This window comes from Macaca thibetana, chromosome 1, assembly GCF_024542745.1.
Source record: "Macaca thibetana thibetana isolate TM-01 chromosome 1, ASM2454274v1, whole genome shotgun sequence".
NCBI classification, from domain to species: domain Eukaryota; kingdom Metazoa; phylum Chordata; class Mammalia; order Primates; family Cercopithecidae; genus Macaca; species Macaca thibetana.
This window is the reverse complement of record NC_065578.1, coordinates 128,640,280-128,659,060: the sequence shown is the minus strand read 5'-3', so window position 1 is coordinate 128,659,060 and position 18,781 is coordinate 128,640,280. Positions and strand designations below refer to the sequence as shown.

The window sequence follows — 18,781 nt, the reverse complement described above, 5'->3', positions numbered from 1 at the left end:
GGATCACTTGAGCTCAGGAGTTTGACACCAGCCTGGTCAACATGGCAAAACCCCATCTCTACAAAAAATACAAAAATTAGCCAGGCAGGGTGCGCATGCCTGTAGACCAAACTACTCAGGAAACTGAGGTGGGAGGCTCGCTTGAACCTGGGAGTTCGAAGTTTCAGTGAGCCAAGATCATGCCACAGTATTACAGCCTGGACAACACAGCAAGACCCTGCCTCAAAATAAACAAACAAACAAATCAATCAATCAATAAAATAAAATAAAATAGGCTGGGTGTGGTGGCTCACGCCTGTAATCCCAGCACTTTGGGAGGCTGAGGCAGGTGGATCATGAGGTCAGGAGATCAAGATCATCCTGGCTAACACGATAAAACCCCATCTCTACTAAAAATACAAAAAAAAGTAGCCAGTTGTGGTGGCACATGCCTGTAATCCCAGCTACTCGGGAGGCTGAGGCAGGAGAATTGCTTGAATCCGGGAGGCAGAGGTTCCAGTGAGCTGAGATTGTGCTACTGCACTCCAGACTGGGCGACAGGGCGAGACTCTGTCTCAAAAAATATATAAAATAGGCCGGGCGCGGTGGCTCAAGCCTGTAATCCCAGCACTTTGGGAGGCCGAGATGGGCGGATCACGAGGTCAGGAGATCGAGACCATCCTGGGTAACACAGTGAAACCCCGTCTCTACTAAAAATACAAAAACTTAGCCGGGCGAGGTGGCGGGGCGCCTGTAGTCCCAGCTACTCGGGAGGCTGAGGCAGGAGAATGGCGTAAACCCGGGAGGCGGAGCTTGCAGTGAGCTGAGATCCGGCCACTGCACTCCAGCCTGGGCGACAGAGCGAGACACCGTCTCAAAAAAAAAAAAAAAAAAAAAAGGGCCGGGCGCGGTGGCTCAAGCCTGTAATCCCAGCACTTTGGGAGGCCGAGACGGGCGGATCACGAGGTCAGGAGATCGAGACCATCCTGGCTAACACAGTGAAACCCCGTCTCTACTAAAAAATACAAAAAACTAGCCGGGCGAGGTGGCGGGCGCCTGTAGTCCCAGCTACTCGGGAGGCTGAGGCAGGAGAATGGCGTAGACCCGGGAGGCGGAGCTTGCAGTGAGCTGAGATCCGGCCACTGCACTCCAGCCTGGGCGACAGAGCGAGACTCCGTCTCCAAAAAAAAAAAAAAAAAAAAATATATATATATATATATATATATATATATAAAATAAAATAAAATAAATAAAATAATATAAATAAATTAGATGAGGTCTCACTTTGTTGCCCAAGCTGGTCTCAAACTCGTGGGCTGAAGCGATCCTTCTGCCTCAGCCTCCCAAGGTACGGGGTTACAGGCACGAGCCACCAGGCTCTACCCCAAAGACCATTTTGTCCTTACATTTAATCTTGTTCACCCATGTTCTCTGGGTCATGTAGGCCAGTTTCTGTGTCTTACTGAGGGTAGGGATCAAGTCTCACATTTCTTTTGTGTGGCCTACAGAATTTTATTCCATATTCTCATTGATTAAAATTAATTAATGCTAGTGAGATTTGGACTGCTGATATAAAGTAAAAAAAAAAAGAAAACAAAAAGATTAATGTGTTGAGTACATTCTATCAAAGGAGAGAAAACTGGCTGGACCCTTAGCAGGAAGGATGGTGGTTAGATAGCAACGCAGACTTCCCACAAGAAAGGGATATTAAGGAAAAAAAGGCGGAGACCGGGATGGTGGCTGACACCTGTAATCCCAGCACTTTGGGAGGCCGAGGCAGGCGGATCATGAGGTCAAGAGATACAGACCATCCTGGCCAACGTGGTGAAACCCTGTCTCTACTAAAAATACAAAAATTAGCTGGGCATGGTGGTGCGCGCCTGTAGTCCCAGCTACTCGGGAGGCTGAGGCAGGAGAATCACTTGAACCCAGGAGGCGGAGGTTGCAGTGAGCTGAGATGGTGCCACTGCACTCCAGCCTGACGACTAAGCGAGACTCCATCTCAAAAAAAAAAAGAAAAGAAAGAAAGAAAAGGAAGGAAAGAATGGCCAGACATGGTGGCTCATTCCTATAATCACAGCACTTTGGGAGGCCAAAGTGGGAGGATCACCTGAGGCCAGATGTTCAAGACCAGACTGGGCAACATAGCAAGAGCTGATCTCTACAAAAAATTTTAAAATTGGCTGGGTATGGCAGCATGCGCCTGTGGTTCAGCTATTGGAGAGGCTGAGGTGGAAGGATCGCTTTATCCTGGGAGATCAAGGCTTCCGTGAGCCATGATCAAGCCACTACATTCCAGTCTGGGTGACAGAGCAAGACCTTGTCTGAAAAAAAAAAAAAAAAAAAAGAGAAGAAAAGAAAATGGGAGCCGGGCGTGGTGGCTCACACCTGTAATTCCAGCACTTTGGGAGGCTGAGGCAGGTGGATCACAAGGTCAGGAGTTCAAGATCAGCCTGGCCAACATGGTGAAGCCCTGTCTCTACTAAAAATACAAAAATTACCCAGGCATGGTGGCGGGCGCCTGTAATCCCAGCTACTCAGGAGGCTGAGGCAGAGAATTGCTTGAACCTAGGAGGGAGAGGTTGCAGTGAGCCGAGATGGCGCCACTGCACTCCAGCCTGGGCAACAGAGCGAGACTCCGTTCCCCCACAAAAAAAAAGAAAAAAAGAAAAGAAAATGGGAAAATCCCATTATGCATGAGAGAGGAGGTTCAGCTGACTAGGACAGATAGAGAAGGCCTCCTGAGAGAAGCAGGAAGATGGGGGAGATGACCTCTCTAAGGGCCAGTCTGCTTGGTAAGACAGCCTTGGTGGCAGCCTCCTGTGTCTCCCTCCCTCAGGGTTCTGAGAAATAGGGCTAAGGAGGGGCAAGTGTTAGGTGTGAACCCCCATCCCTTGGTACTGAATGTTCAGACAGTGATAACAGGTGCTCAGAAGTGCTCAGAGGAAAGAAGGGATACAATTCCTGGCCGGGCGTGGTGGCTCACGCCTGTAATCCCAGCAGTTTGGGAGGCCAAGGTGGGGGCGGATCACCTGAGGTTAGGAGTGGGAGACCAGCTGGTCAAGATGGCGAAACCTCATCTTTACTAAAAGTACAAGAATTAGCCAGGCGTGGTGGTACGTGCCTGTAATCCCAGTTACTCAGGAGGCTGAGGCAGGAGAATAGCTTGAACCCAGGAGGCGGAGGTTGCCGTGAGCCAAGATCACACCACTGCACTCCAGCCTGGCAACAGAGTGAGACTCTGTCTCAAAAAAAAGAAGGGATACAACTCACAAGCACACAGTCTGGATCATCCACCCCACTCCTATCTCCCAACCTCCACAAGAACCCTGGAATCTCCACTGGGTCGCCTTTCCTGCCCTGCAGCCTGGCTTGTGTGTGTGTATGTACTCAACAACTCAACAGGGTCCTTTGTTCCCCAGGCATGAGGCCAGAAGCCTGGCTTGTGCAAGAAAGACAGAAAAAAGAGAGAGAGAGAGAAAGAGAGAGAGACAGAGAGAGAGAGTCAGAGGTCACCTGCATTCCAGGGTTTAACAGGAATTATTTTTAGAATTATTTGCTATTTGTTTGGAATGATTTTATTTCAGCAAGTCTAGACCTAGAAGTGACTTCAAGTGACCTATGATGGGTCAGAATAAATCTCCTCCAGTGCCCGGCACATCCCAGGAGCTCAATAGGAAGTGGTTGGCTGAATGAATGAATGAATGAATGAATGTATGAACAAATGAAAATTCCTGAAGACCATAATCTGGCTAAAGTCAAACACAAGGGGAGAACAACCAGGGCCAGGAAACTAAAACTGATTGAACACTTAAGATAGCCAGGCACTGTGTTAGGACCTTGGCTTATTTTATTTTTTGAGACAGAGTCTCCCTCTGTTACCCAGGCTGGAGTGCAATGGCACAATCTTGACTGCAACCTCTGCTTCCTGGTTCAAGCGACTCTCATGCCTCAGCCTCCCACGTAGCTGGGATTACAGGTGTGCACCACCACGCCCAGCTAATTTTTGTATTTTTAGTAGAGACAGGGTTTTGCCATGTTGCCCAGGCTGGTCTCAAACTCGTGGCCTCAAGTGATTCACCCACCTTGGCCTCCCAAAGTGCTAGGATTACAGGAATGAGCCATCATGCCCTGCCAGAGCTTGGCTTATTATTTCAATTTTAGAGATAAGGAAACTGAGGCTCAGCAATAAATGACTGCCCAAAGTGGCAGAATAAGCAGCATGTTTATCTCTAGAGACCTGCTCTTTCCTCCTGACACCATAAAGTTGTAAAAATGCAGTTACGGCCGGGCGTGGTGTCTCACGCCTGTAATCCCAGCACTTTGGGAGGCCGAGGCGGGCAGATCACGAGGTCAGGAGATCGAGAGCATCCTGGCGAACACGGTGAAACCCCGTCTCTACTAAAAATACAAAAAAATTAGCCGGGCGTGGTGGTGGGTGCCTGTAGTCCCAGCTTCTAGGGAGGCTGAGGCAGGAGAATGGCGTGAACCCGGGAGGCAGCAGAGCTTGCAGTGAGCGGAGATCGCGCCACTGCACTCCAGCCTGGGCAACAGAGCGAGACTCCGTCTCAAAAAAAAAAAAAAAAAAATGCAGTTACACTCAACGTTCCCCTATTGAGCTTCTGTTCTGGGCAGGGCTGCATGCTAGGTTCTGCGCCGCTAGGGTTGGGGACCATGATGAAGATGAGAGACATAGTGCTGTTCTCCAAAGTCCCGAAGGGGACAAGTATGCCACCTCTACACCTTTCTGGTCATAAGGCAGAGAGTGGGGAGTGTTGTTTAAGTAAGACCTTCTGCTCTCATTGCCATAATTCTGGATTAGGCAGGTGGGGAAAAGGAGAGCCTGTAGACAGAAATCTAGCTTCTCAGTTGAGGGAGGGGGCCTCCTGAACAAAGGAGGCCACCAGCCTCCGGGAGACAGCGAAGGACTCGTAAAAAACGCTCTGAGAATCCAGCTCCTCAAGGTGCCTACTCTGGGCCTCCTCTGTACCTGGGCACTCTCCCACATGATCTGCAGCACACACTCTCATATGTACACCATGCCACACACCTAACTGCATTCACACACATATCCTTCACCCTCCAGGTGCCAGGCTCACATCTGCTGTGAAGGAAATTTGTCTGGAGTCCCAGTGGGACCCTGAGGGTGGACATTAACTTACCCAGAGGACTGATTCATTCTTGTTGGTGGATCAGGGATGAAGTGGGTCCAGTAGGGACCCTGCCTCGCCCGCCCCACCTTTCAGTCAGCCCCTTCCCCATTCAGCAGCTGACCCCCTCCCCACTCATACATATTTGTTTCTGCCCTTTGTTTTCCTCCCTGGCCAAATCCCCAAGGCTTCTTTGGTGATTAACCTCCTGCTTTAATTAGCTTAGTGGGGAGGAAAGCAGAGGCAGGGCAAGTTCAGGGTGGGAGTCTGGGGGGAATCTCATTTCAGTGGGGACAGGAAGGCTCAGCCCAGCTGGTGGCCCCACAAAAATGCCTAGCACACAGTAAGTCCTATGCAACTGTTTGCTATTTCTATTAATGAGAAAGAGAGTCACCTGGTCCACAAAGCAAAAACTTTCTCCCAAAGAGACCCCATGGTCCCCAGTACCACAGTCTCTGCAATCCAGGTTCCTGGGACAGAAGGACGGGACAAGAGGCAGAAACAGACCACTCTCTAGGACCTTGTCTCTCCAATTCTTCCTCTTTCACTCTTGCTTGGTGGAAGTAGCATCAAATCCCACAATAAGGTTTACTGTTGATCTTATGTTAAATCCCCAGTCCAGGGGGCAAACTTCCCCAACTCCAGGGCCCTCCCGGGTTCCTCAGTCAAGGTTCTCCTTCCCTGGATCTTCTGCCTAGCAAAGGAAAAAAAGCCCTGCAATGTGCCAACTCCGCTCCCCCCGCCCCCACAAACCCACCCCTTCTGAGATCCTCAGCTCAGGTTCCAGCACTCCCATTAGTGTGCAAACTCACTCTTTCCAAGAAACAGTTTAGGGAACTGGGCTAAACAGCTCAGCCCTCAAGGCCCCACATTGCTAAGTCTGTGAAGTCAATTCATCTGTTCCCTTGCCTCTCAGCAGGACTTTACCTTACAAACTAGTTCAGATTTTTGTTTTTCAAGTCACTCCAGAAAAGGACACCTTACCACTGTGGCTCACCCACCCACTGTTATAAAACTCTTTATGGAAGTTCTTCTTAAAGTCTGACCTCGAGCCCTCAAGCTGCAGTGCCATCCCTTCTTCCCTTGGGAAAGATCCAGACACAAAAAGGGTGATATAAAATAAATGCAGAAGATACGGGGTAAAGGGAGAAGAAAAAATTGCATTACACTCCACCTTCCTGAAACTCTAAAAGTGCCTAATTCTCCAAGCCTTAGAAACTTCATTCTCACCGAATTTCCGGAGTCAAACGGGAGTGAATGGTTCTGTGTGTGTGTGTAGGCGGAGGCCGGAGTCTCACTGGAATGCAGTGGCAGGATCTAGGCTCACTGCAACCTCCACCTCCCGGGTTCAACCAATTCTCCTGTCTCAGCCTCCTGAGTAGCTGGGACTACAGGCGCCTGCCACCATGCTCGTCTAGTTTTTGTATTTTTAGTGGAGACGGGGTTTCACCTTATTGGTCAGGTTGGTCTCGAACTCCTGACCTCAGGTGATCCACCTGCCTCTGCCTCCCAAGGTGCTGGGGTTACAGGCGTGAGCCACCGCGCCCGGCCCTGAATAGGTTTTCAGTGGGAGAGGGGTGGAGGAAACAGAGTGGAAATTACGATGAGTGCTAAAGAACAGATCACCCCAAGCTGTATTCACAGCCCAGGCCTGAAGGAAGTCTGGGTTCCCAGTACATCCTGGTCTCTCCTCCCTCCTTCTGTCACACCCAAAGCTCAAGGCCCTCACCCCAAACGGTTAAGTCACCCCAGGCCTTTAGGACTTTTCCTGCCTCCCCACTCTCCGGCCGACTCCCACTTCTATCCCTCCACTCTGTCAACCTCCGCACCTCATCACTCCACCGCCCTCCCGACCCCCTCCACCGAGCAGAAGGACGTGAACTAACTCACCTCCCAGTCGGTGCCTCTGAGATCTCCGAGACTGGGGGGGCGGGGGGCGGACGAGGGGAGATGGCTTGCTGCTTAGGGATGAGGGGACCCCATCCTTTGCCAGGGGGTTGCAGCCCCAGCCTGGCACCCCTTCCTGGCCCCCACAATGCGCAGAGCCCAGCTCTCCCCCCATCGCTGCTGCGGGCTTTGTCTTCTCGACCGAGAACCTTTCCCCGCGGCCGGGCTCCGGGATCGACTCTGGGAGAGCGGGAGGGGGAAGCGGAGAGGGAGCGCGGCAGGGAGGGGGGAGAGGGGAGCGGGAGAGAAAGCCGCAGTGAGCGAGCGGGGACAGCTCCCCGCCCCCCCCTCATTTCCATAAAAAAGCGGGCCCCCAGGACTGGCCGGCGCGGGGAAGGAGCGGGTCCTGGGAGGGGGCGCGCGGCGTTAGCCAGCTTCAAAGCCGCTCCGTTTCCGCATACTACCCCTTCTCCCCTCACCCTCCCCTTACAAAATTAGGGACCTCGACTTCCATCCCACCCCTAGCTTGCCCGGGAGCTGCGAGGAAAGACCGAAGGGCACTATCCTCGGGTCAAGGAATTTGTCCCCGCGCCCCCAAGGGCGGGAAACTACAACTCCCGGCATGCCCCGGGCGCCCCCGGCGCGCCCCCCTCCCGTCAGTTCCATGCTGCTCCATCCAGTTCATTTAAAACAAAAGAGTTTGAGCGCTGGAAGGGGCTGGGCTCTATTGGGGGCCACTGAGCGCCGCTCCCGGACTGGGGCTCGGTGCGGGAGCCTAACGGGGGCGCCTGGACGGCGGGGGCTAGAGACTCCCAGGTCCGAGGCGGGAGGGGTGGGGGCAGAGATCCTGCAGCCCCCCGCCCCCCGTCACCCCCGGAGAGGAGAGGAGATCTGCTTTCTTGGTTTTGCTTCTCTTTCCCCCCACCCCCACCCCGGGGGCTGGGGCGAGGGGAGTCGGGTTACAGGGTGTTTGGGGAGGGGGGCTTAGGGGGAGGGTCTATCTTTCTATCTCGCTTTCTTCCCCCCTCCCCAGTTCTTTGTTCCCCCCTCCCCACACACCCCCTCCTCTCCTCTCCCCTCCCCTCCTCTCTCCTCTTTTCCCTTCCACCACCTCTCTCTCTCTCTCTCCCTCTCTCTCTCCCCCAGCTTTTGTTTCGCCATGCCTAGTCTAGTGGTATCTGGAATAATGGAAAGAAATGGGGGCTTTGGAGAACTAGGATGTTTCGGGGGAAGCGCTAAGGACCGAGGGCTGCTGGAAGACGAGCGCGCCCTTCAGCTGGCTCTCGATCAACTCTGCCTCCTGGGTTTGGGGGAGCCCCCCGCCCCCACGGCGGGCGAGGACGGGGGAGGTGGGGGGGGCGGCGCCCCCGCGCAGCCGGCCGCCCCCCCGCAGCCGGCCCCGCCGCCGCCGCCCGCGGCGCCCCCGGCCGCCCCGACGGCGGCCCCCGCGGCGCAGACGCCCCAGCCCCCCACCGCCCCCAAAGGGGCGAGCGACGCCAAGCTCTGCGCTCTCTACAAAGAGGCCGAGCTGCGCCTGAAGGGCAGCAGCAACACCACGGAGTGTGTTCCGGTGCCCACCTCCGAGCACGTGGCCGAGATCGTGGGCAGGCAAGGTAAGCGGGGCGCCGGGACCACTGAGAGGGACTGTAGTGGGGGCACTCCGTCCCTAGCGCGGAAAGTTCATTTCTTCCCTTCTTGCCCGCCTCCGGCTCTGTCCCTTCCCCACAAAGAGAGACCCGCCCCCTACCCTGATTTCCAAGTGCCACAAAGTTCCCAGCTACCCCTAGTCGGGACGGTTCTCCAGATCTTTCCTCCCCCAGAGCTCTGCCCTTAAACAAAGAAATATCCTCGCACTGGAAGAGGGAAAGGGGAGGGGATCGGTCTCCCAATCCAGGGAGGCTGTCCGGAGGGGGTGTCCACTCCTAACCAGAAAAACTGACGGAATGTGCAAAGAGTTACTCAGAAGCCTGTACTCTGATATCTGCTCCTACGTTAGGGAGGGGGCACCCCTGGGGCCCCCAGCCGCCTGGAGTTACAGACTTTGGGGGAGACCTGGCCCTCGAAGCCAGACTGAGTATCTGTCTCTTTGTTGGGCTGAGTGTAGGAATGGAAGGGGGTGTGGCCCAGGGGAGGGTCCCAGCCTGGGGAAGAGGCGGTGAGGGGGGCTGCTGAGAGGAGGGGGTCCTGTGGTCACCCACACACCAAAGTTGGACTGTCTCTGGGGTTTTGGAAGGGGTGTCTCCAAGGAAGTGCTACGTCCTGGCTTGGACCTCTCCTCTTCCCTCTCTGGCTTTTGTTCTGGGCTGGCCACGGCCTTGGGCCAGAGGCCTAGAGAGGGGTCTCTGGTAGTGAAAGAGTAGGACAGGGCAGGAGGGGGAATGCTGGGGGGCAAGAAACCTTCACCTGGAAATTTGGTGGAGGGCGTGTGTCTGGGTCTGTTGGGAGGGGGTGCAGAATTAATCCAGCGTAGTATGTCTGGTACCACACCCTCTGCTGCTCCAGCATCCCTGGGTGGGTGGGTGGGGGTGTTGGTGAAGGTCCAAATTGAGCAGACGGGATCTTGGGGACCCTTCCCTCTCCTGGCTTCTCCAAGGAGAGTGGGGGGGGCGGGATTTGGAAATTGCAAAGAGGCTGGGCTGGGGAGGTATGGGGTGGGGGAGGAGTGGGGGAGGAGCTGTCCCACAGTGGGGAACAATAGAGGAGCTGCATTCCGGCTGGGAGTGCGGGAGGAGGCCGGCTTCTGGCGGAGGAAAAGGAGAGGCGGGCCAGGGGGGCCCCTACTCCACATCCCACCTCATCCACTGGGAGTGCTGGGGGTTAGGGGGATTTCACCGAGAGATCCAGAATGGAGGAGGGGAAGATGCCACTCCCCTACACAGCCCTCATTCCCTGGGGCACTCCATCTCTTGAGATTTCTGATTTAGAAAGTTGGATTTCCTCTTGTCAGAAATTGGGGATCCAAAGCCCTGGAATTGGGTGGGGACGGACATTGCTACCTTTTCTTGGGTGTGGGGGTGGTCTTGGGAGGCCCCGGAATTTAATGGAGTCATTCTTTCCTCTTCTGCCTCCGCATCAGATGGGCTTGTCCCTCATAAAAGTAAGGGGATTTTTTATTCACAAAAGATAAGCCTGCCCCTCAGTCAAGTATATGGAAGTCCTCCCTCTTGTCTAACCTCCCTCCTCCTGCTGCAGTGTTAGTGCTCCTCTGTTTGACCTCTAGGAAGGTGAAGCCCAGTAGGTCTTCCCTTCAAGAGATGTTTCTTCAAGGTTGCAGAACCCAGGAAAAGACCCACCACCAGTTTTGCACCTCCAGGCCTCTAGCGTTTCTTCTTACTGGGATGTCTTGGCCTGTCCTCCTCACCCCAACCCCAACTGCTAAAGATACTTAGCTCTCATTTAAGTTTTTGGACCCAAAACTTAGAGCCAGAACCCAGGTGCCCATCAAATGATATGTGAGTAGAAATGGTAGGAGAGGGGAGTTCACTGTTTTGCGACCCTCCATACCTCGAAAATAGAACAATCATTTACTGACATTAAAGCAGCAAGGATGTGGGCTGGACAACAGGTAGGACTTCTTAACTACCAAGAGGTCTGAAGACAAGAGGGAACAAGCAAATTCTCCTTCTTAAGGTCTTTTAAAAGTGAGGGGAGGGGGCAGAGTGTGGTGGCTCACACCTGTAATCCCAGCACTTTGGAGGCCGAGGCGGGTGGATCACCTGAGGTCAGGAGTTCAAGACCAGCCTGGCCAACATGGTGAAACCCCCATCTCTACTAAAAATACAAAAAATTATCCGGGTGTGGTGGCAGGTGCCTGTAATCCCAGCTACTCAGGAGGCTGAGGCAGGAGAATCGCTTGAACCCAGGAGGCGGAGGTTGCAGTGAGCCGAGATCATGTCACTGCACTCCAGCTTGTGTGACAGAGCAAGACTCTGTCTCAAAAAAAAAAAAAAAAGGTGAGGGGAGGGGCCCCAACCTACTCTCTCTCCCCCACCCCCCAATCTGCCAGCATTGAAGCAGCAGCCATCTGGAGTGGAGGAAGGAGGAAAAAATGAGCTCACCTCAGGTCTCAGGTTGGAGGGTTGGGGCACAGGCAGAAAAGTAGGACCACTTGGTTTCGGTTGCAGAGAAAAAGGTAATAGTGAATTGTGCTCAGAGAAGGGTGTGAGTGGGTCTATATGTGAATGGGGTTGAAAGTCGTGGGTGTGGGTGTGTATAGGAATGTGCTGTTTGTGTGCTGGGGAGGATGGGGATGGACAGTGGGATGTATGAAAGGCCGAAACACAGGGACTTGATGTGTGTATGAAAGAGGTGTATAAAAGTATACATTAGATTTTATCTAAATAAGTATTATTTAGATAAAGGCACATCTCTTAGGTACATGTGTGCGAACTCACACACGTGACATGTGCTTCCCAAAAGGGCATGAGTCTTGGAAGCTCTGTGTGAAGCTAGGAGCAGGAAAGAGGAAGGTAGGTAAGGAGGAGAGGGACTTGTTCAGACCCCAGGTCAGCAGCTTTTAGAAACAGTAGCCCTTACTTTTCTCTCTAGCCTTCTCCCTCTTTGTCTCTCTTTGTCTCATTTTTCTTCTTTCTCTTCCTGCCTTTCCCTAACCTCCCAGCTTTAACTCACTCCTACTTCAAAGCAGGAGTGTGGATCCAAAATACCTCTCCCTCACCCTACTCAGCCCCAGCCCAGCTCAGTTCTCTTGCCCCCAGGGTATAGGGGGACAAGAGTGACATGGAGTTGGGCACTGTTCCCTCACACAGAAGTTTCTTTATTTCCATACTCCTCCTTTCCTCCTTGAAATTATGATTCTCAGACCCTTCCCAGTCCCCCACACCCTAATCGCTGCTGCAAACTCACTATGAATTTGAGGCCCACTGAGAGAAACTACTGAGTGGAAGGCATGTGGGGCAGTCATAGAGCAGATAGACTTCAGTGGTCCCTGGGTAGTTTGGAGGACACTTTTAATGATCAAGGGTCACATGAGTAGATTGTGAGACTACTGAGCACATTGGGGTTCTGTGGAAACATCAGGGTCAGTGACAGATGTGGGGGGTGATTAAGTGATTTGGAAGTTTGTGAGTAGCCAGGCATCAGTAGAGAAATTGAAGGAAGAGCAAATGTTGGGGGAAAGGAGTGTAGTTTGTGAATGGATTTGAGTTACCACCTTGTCTGGGAGGGTCAGTGATTATTTGGGGGTTTTGAGGAGTGAATGAATTTGGAGGGCCCTGAATGGAACTCAGGGAAAGTTAGTACATTTTGAAATCTGTGGCTGCTAGAGATATTAGGTACATCTGAGATCTGATAAATGGGTTCTTCAAGTCAGGGTGGACTGTGTGTGCAGCAGTGGGCATTTCAAGGGGTAGACTGAAGGGTTCCTGGGAGGCTATTTGGGTGAGGATCAGGAATTTATTGGTCCCAGCACAAACCTTGCTGTGTGCGATTCTTTGTCTCCCTCCTTCCCCGCCCTATCCCAGGCTGCAAGATTAAGGCCTTGAGGGCCAAGACCAACACCTACATCAAGACTCCGGTGAGAGGCGAGGAACCAGTGTTCATGGTGACAGGGCGGCGGGAGGACGTGGCCACCGCCCGGCGGGAAATCATCTCAGCAGCGGAGCACTTCTCCATGATCCGTGCCTCCCGCAACAAGTCAGGTGCCGCCTTTGGCGTAGCTCCTGCCCTGCCTGGCCAGGTGACCATCCGTGTGCGGGTGCCCTACCGCGTGGTGGGGCTGGTGGTGGGCCCCAAAGGGGCAACCATCAAGCGCATCCAGCAGCAAACCAACACATACATTATCACACCAAGCCGTGACCGCGACCCCGTGTTCGAGATCACGGGTGCCCCAGGCAACGTGGAGCGTGCGCGCGAGGAGATCGAGACGCACATCGCGGTGCGCACTGGCAAGATCCTCGAGTACAACAATGAAAACGACTTCCTGGCGGGGAGCCCCGACGCTGCACTCGATAGCCGCTACTCCGACGCTTGGCGGGTGCACCCGCCCGGCTGCAAGCCCCTCTCCACCTTCCGGCAGAACAGCCTGGGCTGCATCGGCGAGTGCGGAGTGGACTCTGGCTTTGAGGCCCCACGCCTGGGTGAGCAGGGCGGGGACTTTGGCTACGGCGGGTACCTCTTTCCGGGCTATGGCGTGGGCAAGCAGGATGTGTACTACGGCGTGGCGGAGACTAGCCCCCCGCTGTGGGCGGGCCAGGAGAACGCCACGCCCACCTCCGTGCTCTTCTCCTCGGCCTCCTCCTCCTCCTCCTCTTCCGCCAAGGCCCGCGCTGGGCCCCCGGGCGCACACCGCTCCCCTGCCACTTCCGCGGGACCCGAGCTGGCCGGACTCCCGAGGCGCCCCCCGGGAGAGCCGCTCCAGGGCTTCTCTAAACTTGGTGGAGGCGGCCTGCGGAGCCCCGGCGGCGGGCGGGATTGCATGGTCTGCTTTGAGAGCGAAGTGACTGCTGCCCTTGTGCCCTGCGGACACAACCTGTTCTGCATGGAGTGTGCAGTACGCATCTGCGAGAGGACGGACCCAGAGTGTCCTGTCTGCCACATCACAGCCACGCAAGCCATCCGAATATTCTCCTAAGCCCCGTGCCCCATGCCTCCGGGGCCCACTCCACGGGGCCCACCCTGGACCTGTTTTCCACTAAGGCCTTTTGGAAAGCGGTGATTTGAGGGGCAAGGTGCTTAGAGATACTCGCTCGCTGGGGAAGGGGGGAGGGAGGCAGTGGTGGCTGGAGGGTGGGCCACTTTCAGAGCCTCTGGTCACCCTGTCCTGGAAAGATTGGGAGGGGGCCAGACTGAAAATTTTACTAGAGTTACAACTCTGATACCTCAACACACCCTTAAATCTGGAAGCAGCTAAGAGAAACTTTTGTTTTGCCAGAGGAGAGGTGGCCGCTAAGGCATTCTGACCTAAGGCATTCTGACGCCCTCTGCCCACCTCCCCCGCTGTGTGTCACTCCACCCCTTCTTGCGAGGAGGGGGTGGGTAAAAGGGAGAGGGAGAATTACCACCTGTATCTAGAGGTGCTCTTTCCAATCCCTAAGCCCTCTGGTCCTGACCTCCGACCTCCTAGCATGACCCTTTACCCCCCACCCCACCCCCATATCCTGTTTGTGAAACTGTCATCAGTTTCCAGCGGTGTAAGGGACTTGGAGCCCTATCAGAAGTTGCGTAGATCTTCTAGGGGTTGGGGGAGAGAAGCATGTCAATCGTTTCTATGGCTGAAAGGCTCAGAAGCCATCTGTCCCCACAAAGCTGGGCTAGAGGAATCTGGAGAGGGGTGCTCCTCTCTGCCCCCGCCCCTCCCCCCTTCACTCTCTTCCCTTCCTTTGGGATCTCCCCTTTCCTCAATTCTTTCCTTTCCCTCCAGCTCTTTGCTTTGCTTTCTTTTGGTGGCTGTCATTCCCAGCTCTGTTCCTTATCTTTGTCTTTCTTCCCTTCCCCTTGCCCCTGCCCCTTCCAGCCCAGCTTTGGGGACACCATCCTCCTGGGGAGAAGTAGGGGGAGGAATATTTGATTGGTCCCTCCATTCCTCTTCAGGCATCTAGAGGCCCTCTCCCCAACTCCTCCAAAGAAACATCTCAAATTCTTAATGGAATGTATCCCCATTCTCAGTGAAAATGTGAGGAGGGGACTAATACTGGGGTAAAGGGTCAAACCCCTACCTTCATCACCTATGGGCATTATATTTAGGGAGTAGTTCTTGGGCTGGATATTCTGGTTGTGGAAGTGGGGGCGCCAGAGTAGTGTGTCTGCTATTTAAAGGAGCAGGAAAGGGCATGAGGCAGGAGGAGAGACTGGTGGAGGAAAGAGCTGCTCTTCCCATGCAGTGCCCAACTCCCTGCACCCCTCTCAACCTGACCTGAACCTTTATTGAATCCTTATTAGCTTGAATCCTTATTAGCTTGAATCCTCCATGCAAATCATGGAGTCTGTGTCCCACCCGATGTGGTTGAGGAGAAGCCAGGTCTTCAGAGAGGGGTCAGCCTGGGGCAAAGCAGGATTGGGGGGCAGCAGGGCCTATTCTGAGAATCACATATTGTTACAGGCCTTGCACCCCCTTTGCTGCTTCCCTCATGCTCATTTGGGGCTGCCACCAGCTCTCCACCCTCCTGGTTCCGCTGGCCGGGCCAAGAGAGGATGGAGGGATGGGAGTCCCAGGAGATCCTTGTAAATAATGGGGTGGGACTGTTCTGAGTGATCGCCCGAGCACTTAAAGCTCCAGAGTCCCATTCTTCCTGGATGGAGCAGGTGGAGGTGCAGAGGGGATTTCCTCCTCTCCTTCCTCCTGTCGAGAATTAACACCTCTCCACAGCCTTCCCCTCCAGAACACCAGCCAGGGAGGGGAGGGGAAGGAGGTCACAGCCAAGAAAACTGCCCTGTGACGACTTCCCTCCTTCCCGCCTATGTGAGCCATCCTGAGATGTCTGTACAATAGAAACCAAACCAAATGGGCACCCTCGGTTGCCGGGGGCAGGTGGGGAGGGGGGTGGGAAGAAGGGATGTCTGTCTGTCGATCCCCCTCCCCCTCTCCACTCTTTACCCACAAAGGCAGAAGACTGTTACACTAGGGGGCTCAGCAAATTCAATCCCACCCTTACCAACTGAGCCAAACCTAGAAACAAACACAAAACACACATAGTGAGACAAAATAGAGGAGAGAAAGAGAGCATGAGAGGGAGCGAGACAGGCGACCAACACAGAGGAGAGAAAACAAAAATAGCAAAAAAAAAAAAAAAAAAAAGCAGTTCTTTATAATTTAATATTCTATTTTAATAAAGGCGTTTATTACCATATAAATGTAGCAAAGAACCTGGGCTAATATGAAAAAAAAAAAGACTTTTTATTAGGTAATTTATTATATGAAAAGGATATTTTATTTTATGATAAAGTGATCCTTAAAAAAATAAAAAAACTTTAGAAGGTTTAGAATATATGTAGGGAGAGAAGAAGAAAAAGTACATTTGTATTCAGAGTTAAATCTTAAAAAAAAAAAAGTGTTTTTAATATATGTTTGGGTTTACGTTGCTTTTTTCCCCCACTTTTTTTTGGGGAGGAATGTCATTTGCTTTTCTTGGGGGAGCATCCCGGGATGAATGGTGGAGAGAGGAGCTGGGGGAACCCGGTCCCTCCTGGGGCCCTTCCAGTAGATTGGATTTCACTCCATGGACTCCTCCTCCCCTCTCCCCCTCCCCCTCAGGGGAGCCGGCAGAGCCAAACAAAGAAAGGGATTAACAAGAAAGGAAGAAGCTGTAGGACTAAGGACTGAGGATCCTGGGGTGTCCCCCACCACTTTCCCCTGCCCTGTTCCAGGGCAAGTGAGGAGGGGAAATCCAGAATTGAGGCCTAGCAGGCCTATAGGAACCCTCAGAGATGTGTGAGATTTAAGAGATCTAGATTTTTTTTTTTAACCAAAAACGAGAAAGAGAAGAAAAAGAGAAACCGAGGGGTTTAAAAGAAAAGAATACTACAAAATAATAATTATTAATAATAATAATTCAAATTTATTTCATATAATCCTAGAGAGAGAAAGAAACAATTACTAGTTACTTAGTAGACAATATTCAGATAGCTTAAAGTTTAGTAGCATTGAGGGCCCCTGGGTCCAGTAGAATGTATACAAGTGGTAAGGAAAAGATAAATAGAGGAGGGAAGTGGCTGAGTCCACCCTGAGTTACCCCATCTTCAGATATCAGGGTTGGAGCAGGTTACTAGCTGAAGATTGGGAGCTTCCAGTCTGCTGGGGTTGATTCTGAGAATCCTTGGATTTTTAAATTGTAGGACAAAGAAATGAGGGGTTCGTTTCCCAGGGTCTTGGAAAGGATGCACACTGATCATCTCAATAAGACGGGCTGGGCTGAGGGCAGCAGAGGAGGCCAAGCACATTCACCTGCACCCCTAGTACCTGGGCAGCCCATACTCCAAAGTGGTATGTCCTCCCCTGGGGCTCCCAGCTCAAACCCTCCCATGCATGCTTCCCCCAGGCCTAGCTGAGGAAGTCCTTCTTGAAGGGTGACCTCGGTCCACTTCTCTACAGATTGATTTAAGAGCCTGGGAAGTCATTCCACAAACAGACACACATGCACACACGCTTCTCACCTTCAGAGCTTCAAGAGCACTGAGGGGATCAGTCCCCTACCCCTATTCCCAACCAGCTTTCCACTTAGCTTTGACCTCCATGGCAGCAGTGGCGATAACAATCTCAATAATTGTTCTTTAAAGCTGACTGGTTCTTCACCTACTTGCAAAGTGCTTTCTTGTCTCATAAAAGTTAGATTCCAAGAGGGACTTCCCACGGAGTGGAGTGGAGACATTGTCCTTCAAGGCCTGGGAGAAAGGCATCCCCATGGGCACAGAGGCAAGGGAAAGGCACAGGGACTTTGGGTGACCCCAACCCTAACCCTCTGCTCCAGTTCACCTCCATCTATAAGTGTTCAGGTAGTGGTCATCCACTGTGCCCTGGCCTGGGAACACACTGCCCTCCCCACACAAAACTGGGGGACTTGGCTTCTGCATGTGAGAAATCAACATTTTTAAAGCACTTGCTTTCTACCAACCCCAGCTTGCAATCACTGGGCCTTCCCCTCCTATCCAAGGGGGTGGAGAGGCCCCTTGGCTCTCCTTTTGGCAGGAGGAGCCTGCTTCATTCATTACACCAATGACTCTGCCATGCCCCTCCCTGGCCCTAGACCCCAAACACATCTCCCTCTCCCCAGTTTACTCTTCTTGCCCCACCTAGGGACAGATTCCCCCTGCTCTTTTTGTCCTAGAAACCCCGCTAGTTTGGGATGGTAGCGTCTGGGGTGGGGAGGGCTTCCCCTTCCCCACTCGAGGGTGCGGGTGGGGAAGGGTGGGGTGGGTGGAGACAGCCCTGGGGCAGGGAGGATGGTCTCTCCACTGTAGAAAGTAGAGTAGGATTGTGGTCAGACTTAATTTGAGGCATCTAGTGAAGACACATACAAATCCACCAAGGAAAAAGATTTCAAAAGCAAAATAAAAGCGGGAAATAAAACAGACCCAAGAATAGTCAAGTCAAAGTGATGTTGCACAAAATGCAGAGAAACCAAGAAGGGGGAGGGTTAATGTATTAAATGTGCTATTAAGAACTTAATTTTATTAAAAGTACTATTACTTAAGGCTCTGTCTTTGTTCTCAGCATATGAGTCTGTGCCATCTTGGGGTGAGTGGGAGGATCTGGGTGGGGATTGCAGCTTGGGGTTTCCTCTAGTGTGGCTTTGGGCTCCCTACACACCTGTGAGTAGTGGATGTCTCCAGAGTTCCTTGCCACCCTTAAGTTCCCCCTCTTAGCTCTCCATAGCTCTGCTTGAGTCTTCAAGCTCTTAATCCCCTGCCTTTTCTCTCCATTTACTCCCTTCTCTTCTTTGGAGGTGCAGTCAGGCCTTGTTCCACCCTGACCTGAAGAACAGGGGAAGGTGACTGGGTGCAGTGGCTCATGACTGGGTGCAGTGGCTCATGCCTGTAATCCCAGAACTCTGGGAGGCTGAGGTGGATGGATCACTTAAGGCCAGGAGTTCAGGACCAGCCTGGGCAACATAGCGAGACCCTGTCTCTACCAAAACACAAAAAATTAGCTGGGCATGGTAATACGTGCCTATACTCCCAGCTACTCGGAGGCTGAGGCAAGAGAATCACTTGAATCCAGGAGGCGGAAGTTGCAGTGAGCTGAGATCACGCCACTGCACTCCAGCCTGGGCAACAGAGTGAGACTCCGTCTTAAAAAAAAAAAAACAGGGGAA

General features: G+C 52.9%; 2 protein-coding genes across 2 annotated transcripts in view; one reads left to right on the top strand and one right to left on the bottom strand.

Annotated features, from left to right (window-relative positions):
• LMNA (lamin A/C) overlaps positions 1-7,613 on the bottom strand; it is a 62,063-nt gene extending 54,450 nt beyond the window's left edge. Inside the window, exon 1 of the mRNA XM_050753281.1 lies at positions 7,020-7,613. The gene's annotated coding sequence lies outside the window, so the exon portion shown is untranslated. The remainder of the gene's footprint in view (positions 1-7,019) is intronic.
• Positions 7,614-7,863: 250 nt separating this feature from the next.
• On the top strand, positions 7,864-18,160 carry MEX3A (mex-3 RNA binding family member A). Its single transcript, XM_050756666.1, has 2 exons — positions 7,864-8,629; positions 12,497-18,160. The coding sequence occupies exons 1-2, from the start codon at positions 8,176-8,178 to the stop codon at positions 13,603-13,605; spliced, it is 1,563 nt and encodes a 520-aa protein (XP_050612623.1). The 5' UTR covers positions 7,864-8,175; the 3' UTR covers positions 13,606-18,160.
• The last annotated feature ends 621 nt before the right edge of the window (positions 18,161-18,781 follow it).

Bases quoted from the DNA above. Each gene is read 5' to 3' on its own strand.
- MEX3A (XM_050756666.1), top strand. From the start codon at position 8,176: ATGCCTAGTCTAGTGGTATCTGGAATAATGGAAAGAAATGGGGGCTTT. The intron at 8,630-12,496 runs GTAAGCGGGGCG...GCCCTATCCCAG, and splicing joins CGAGATCGTGGGCAGGCAAG to GCTGCAAGATTAAGGCCTTG.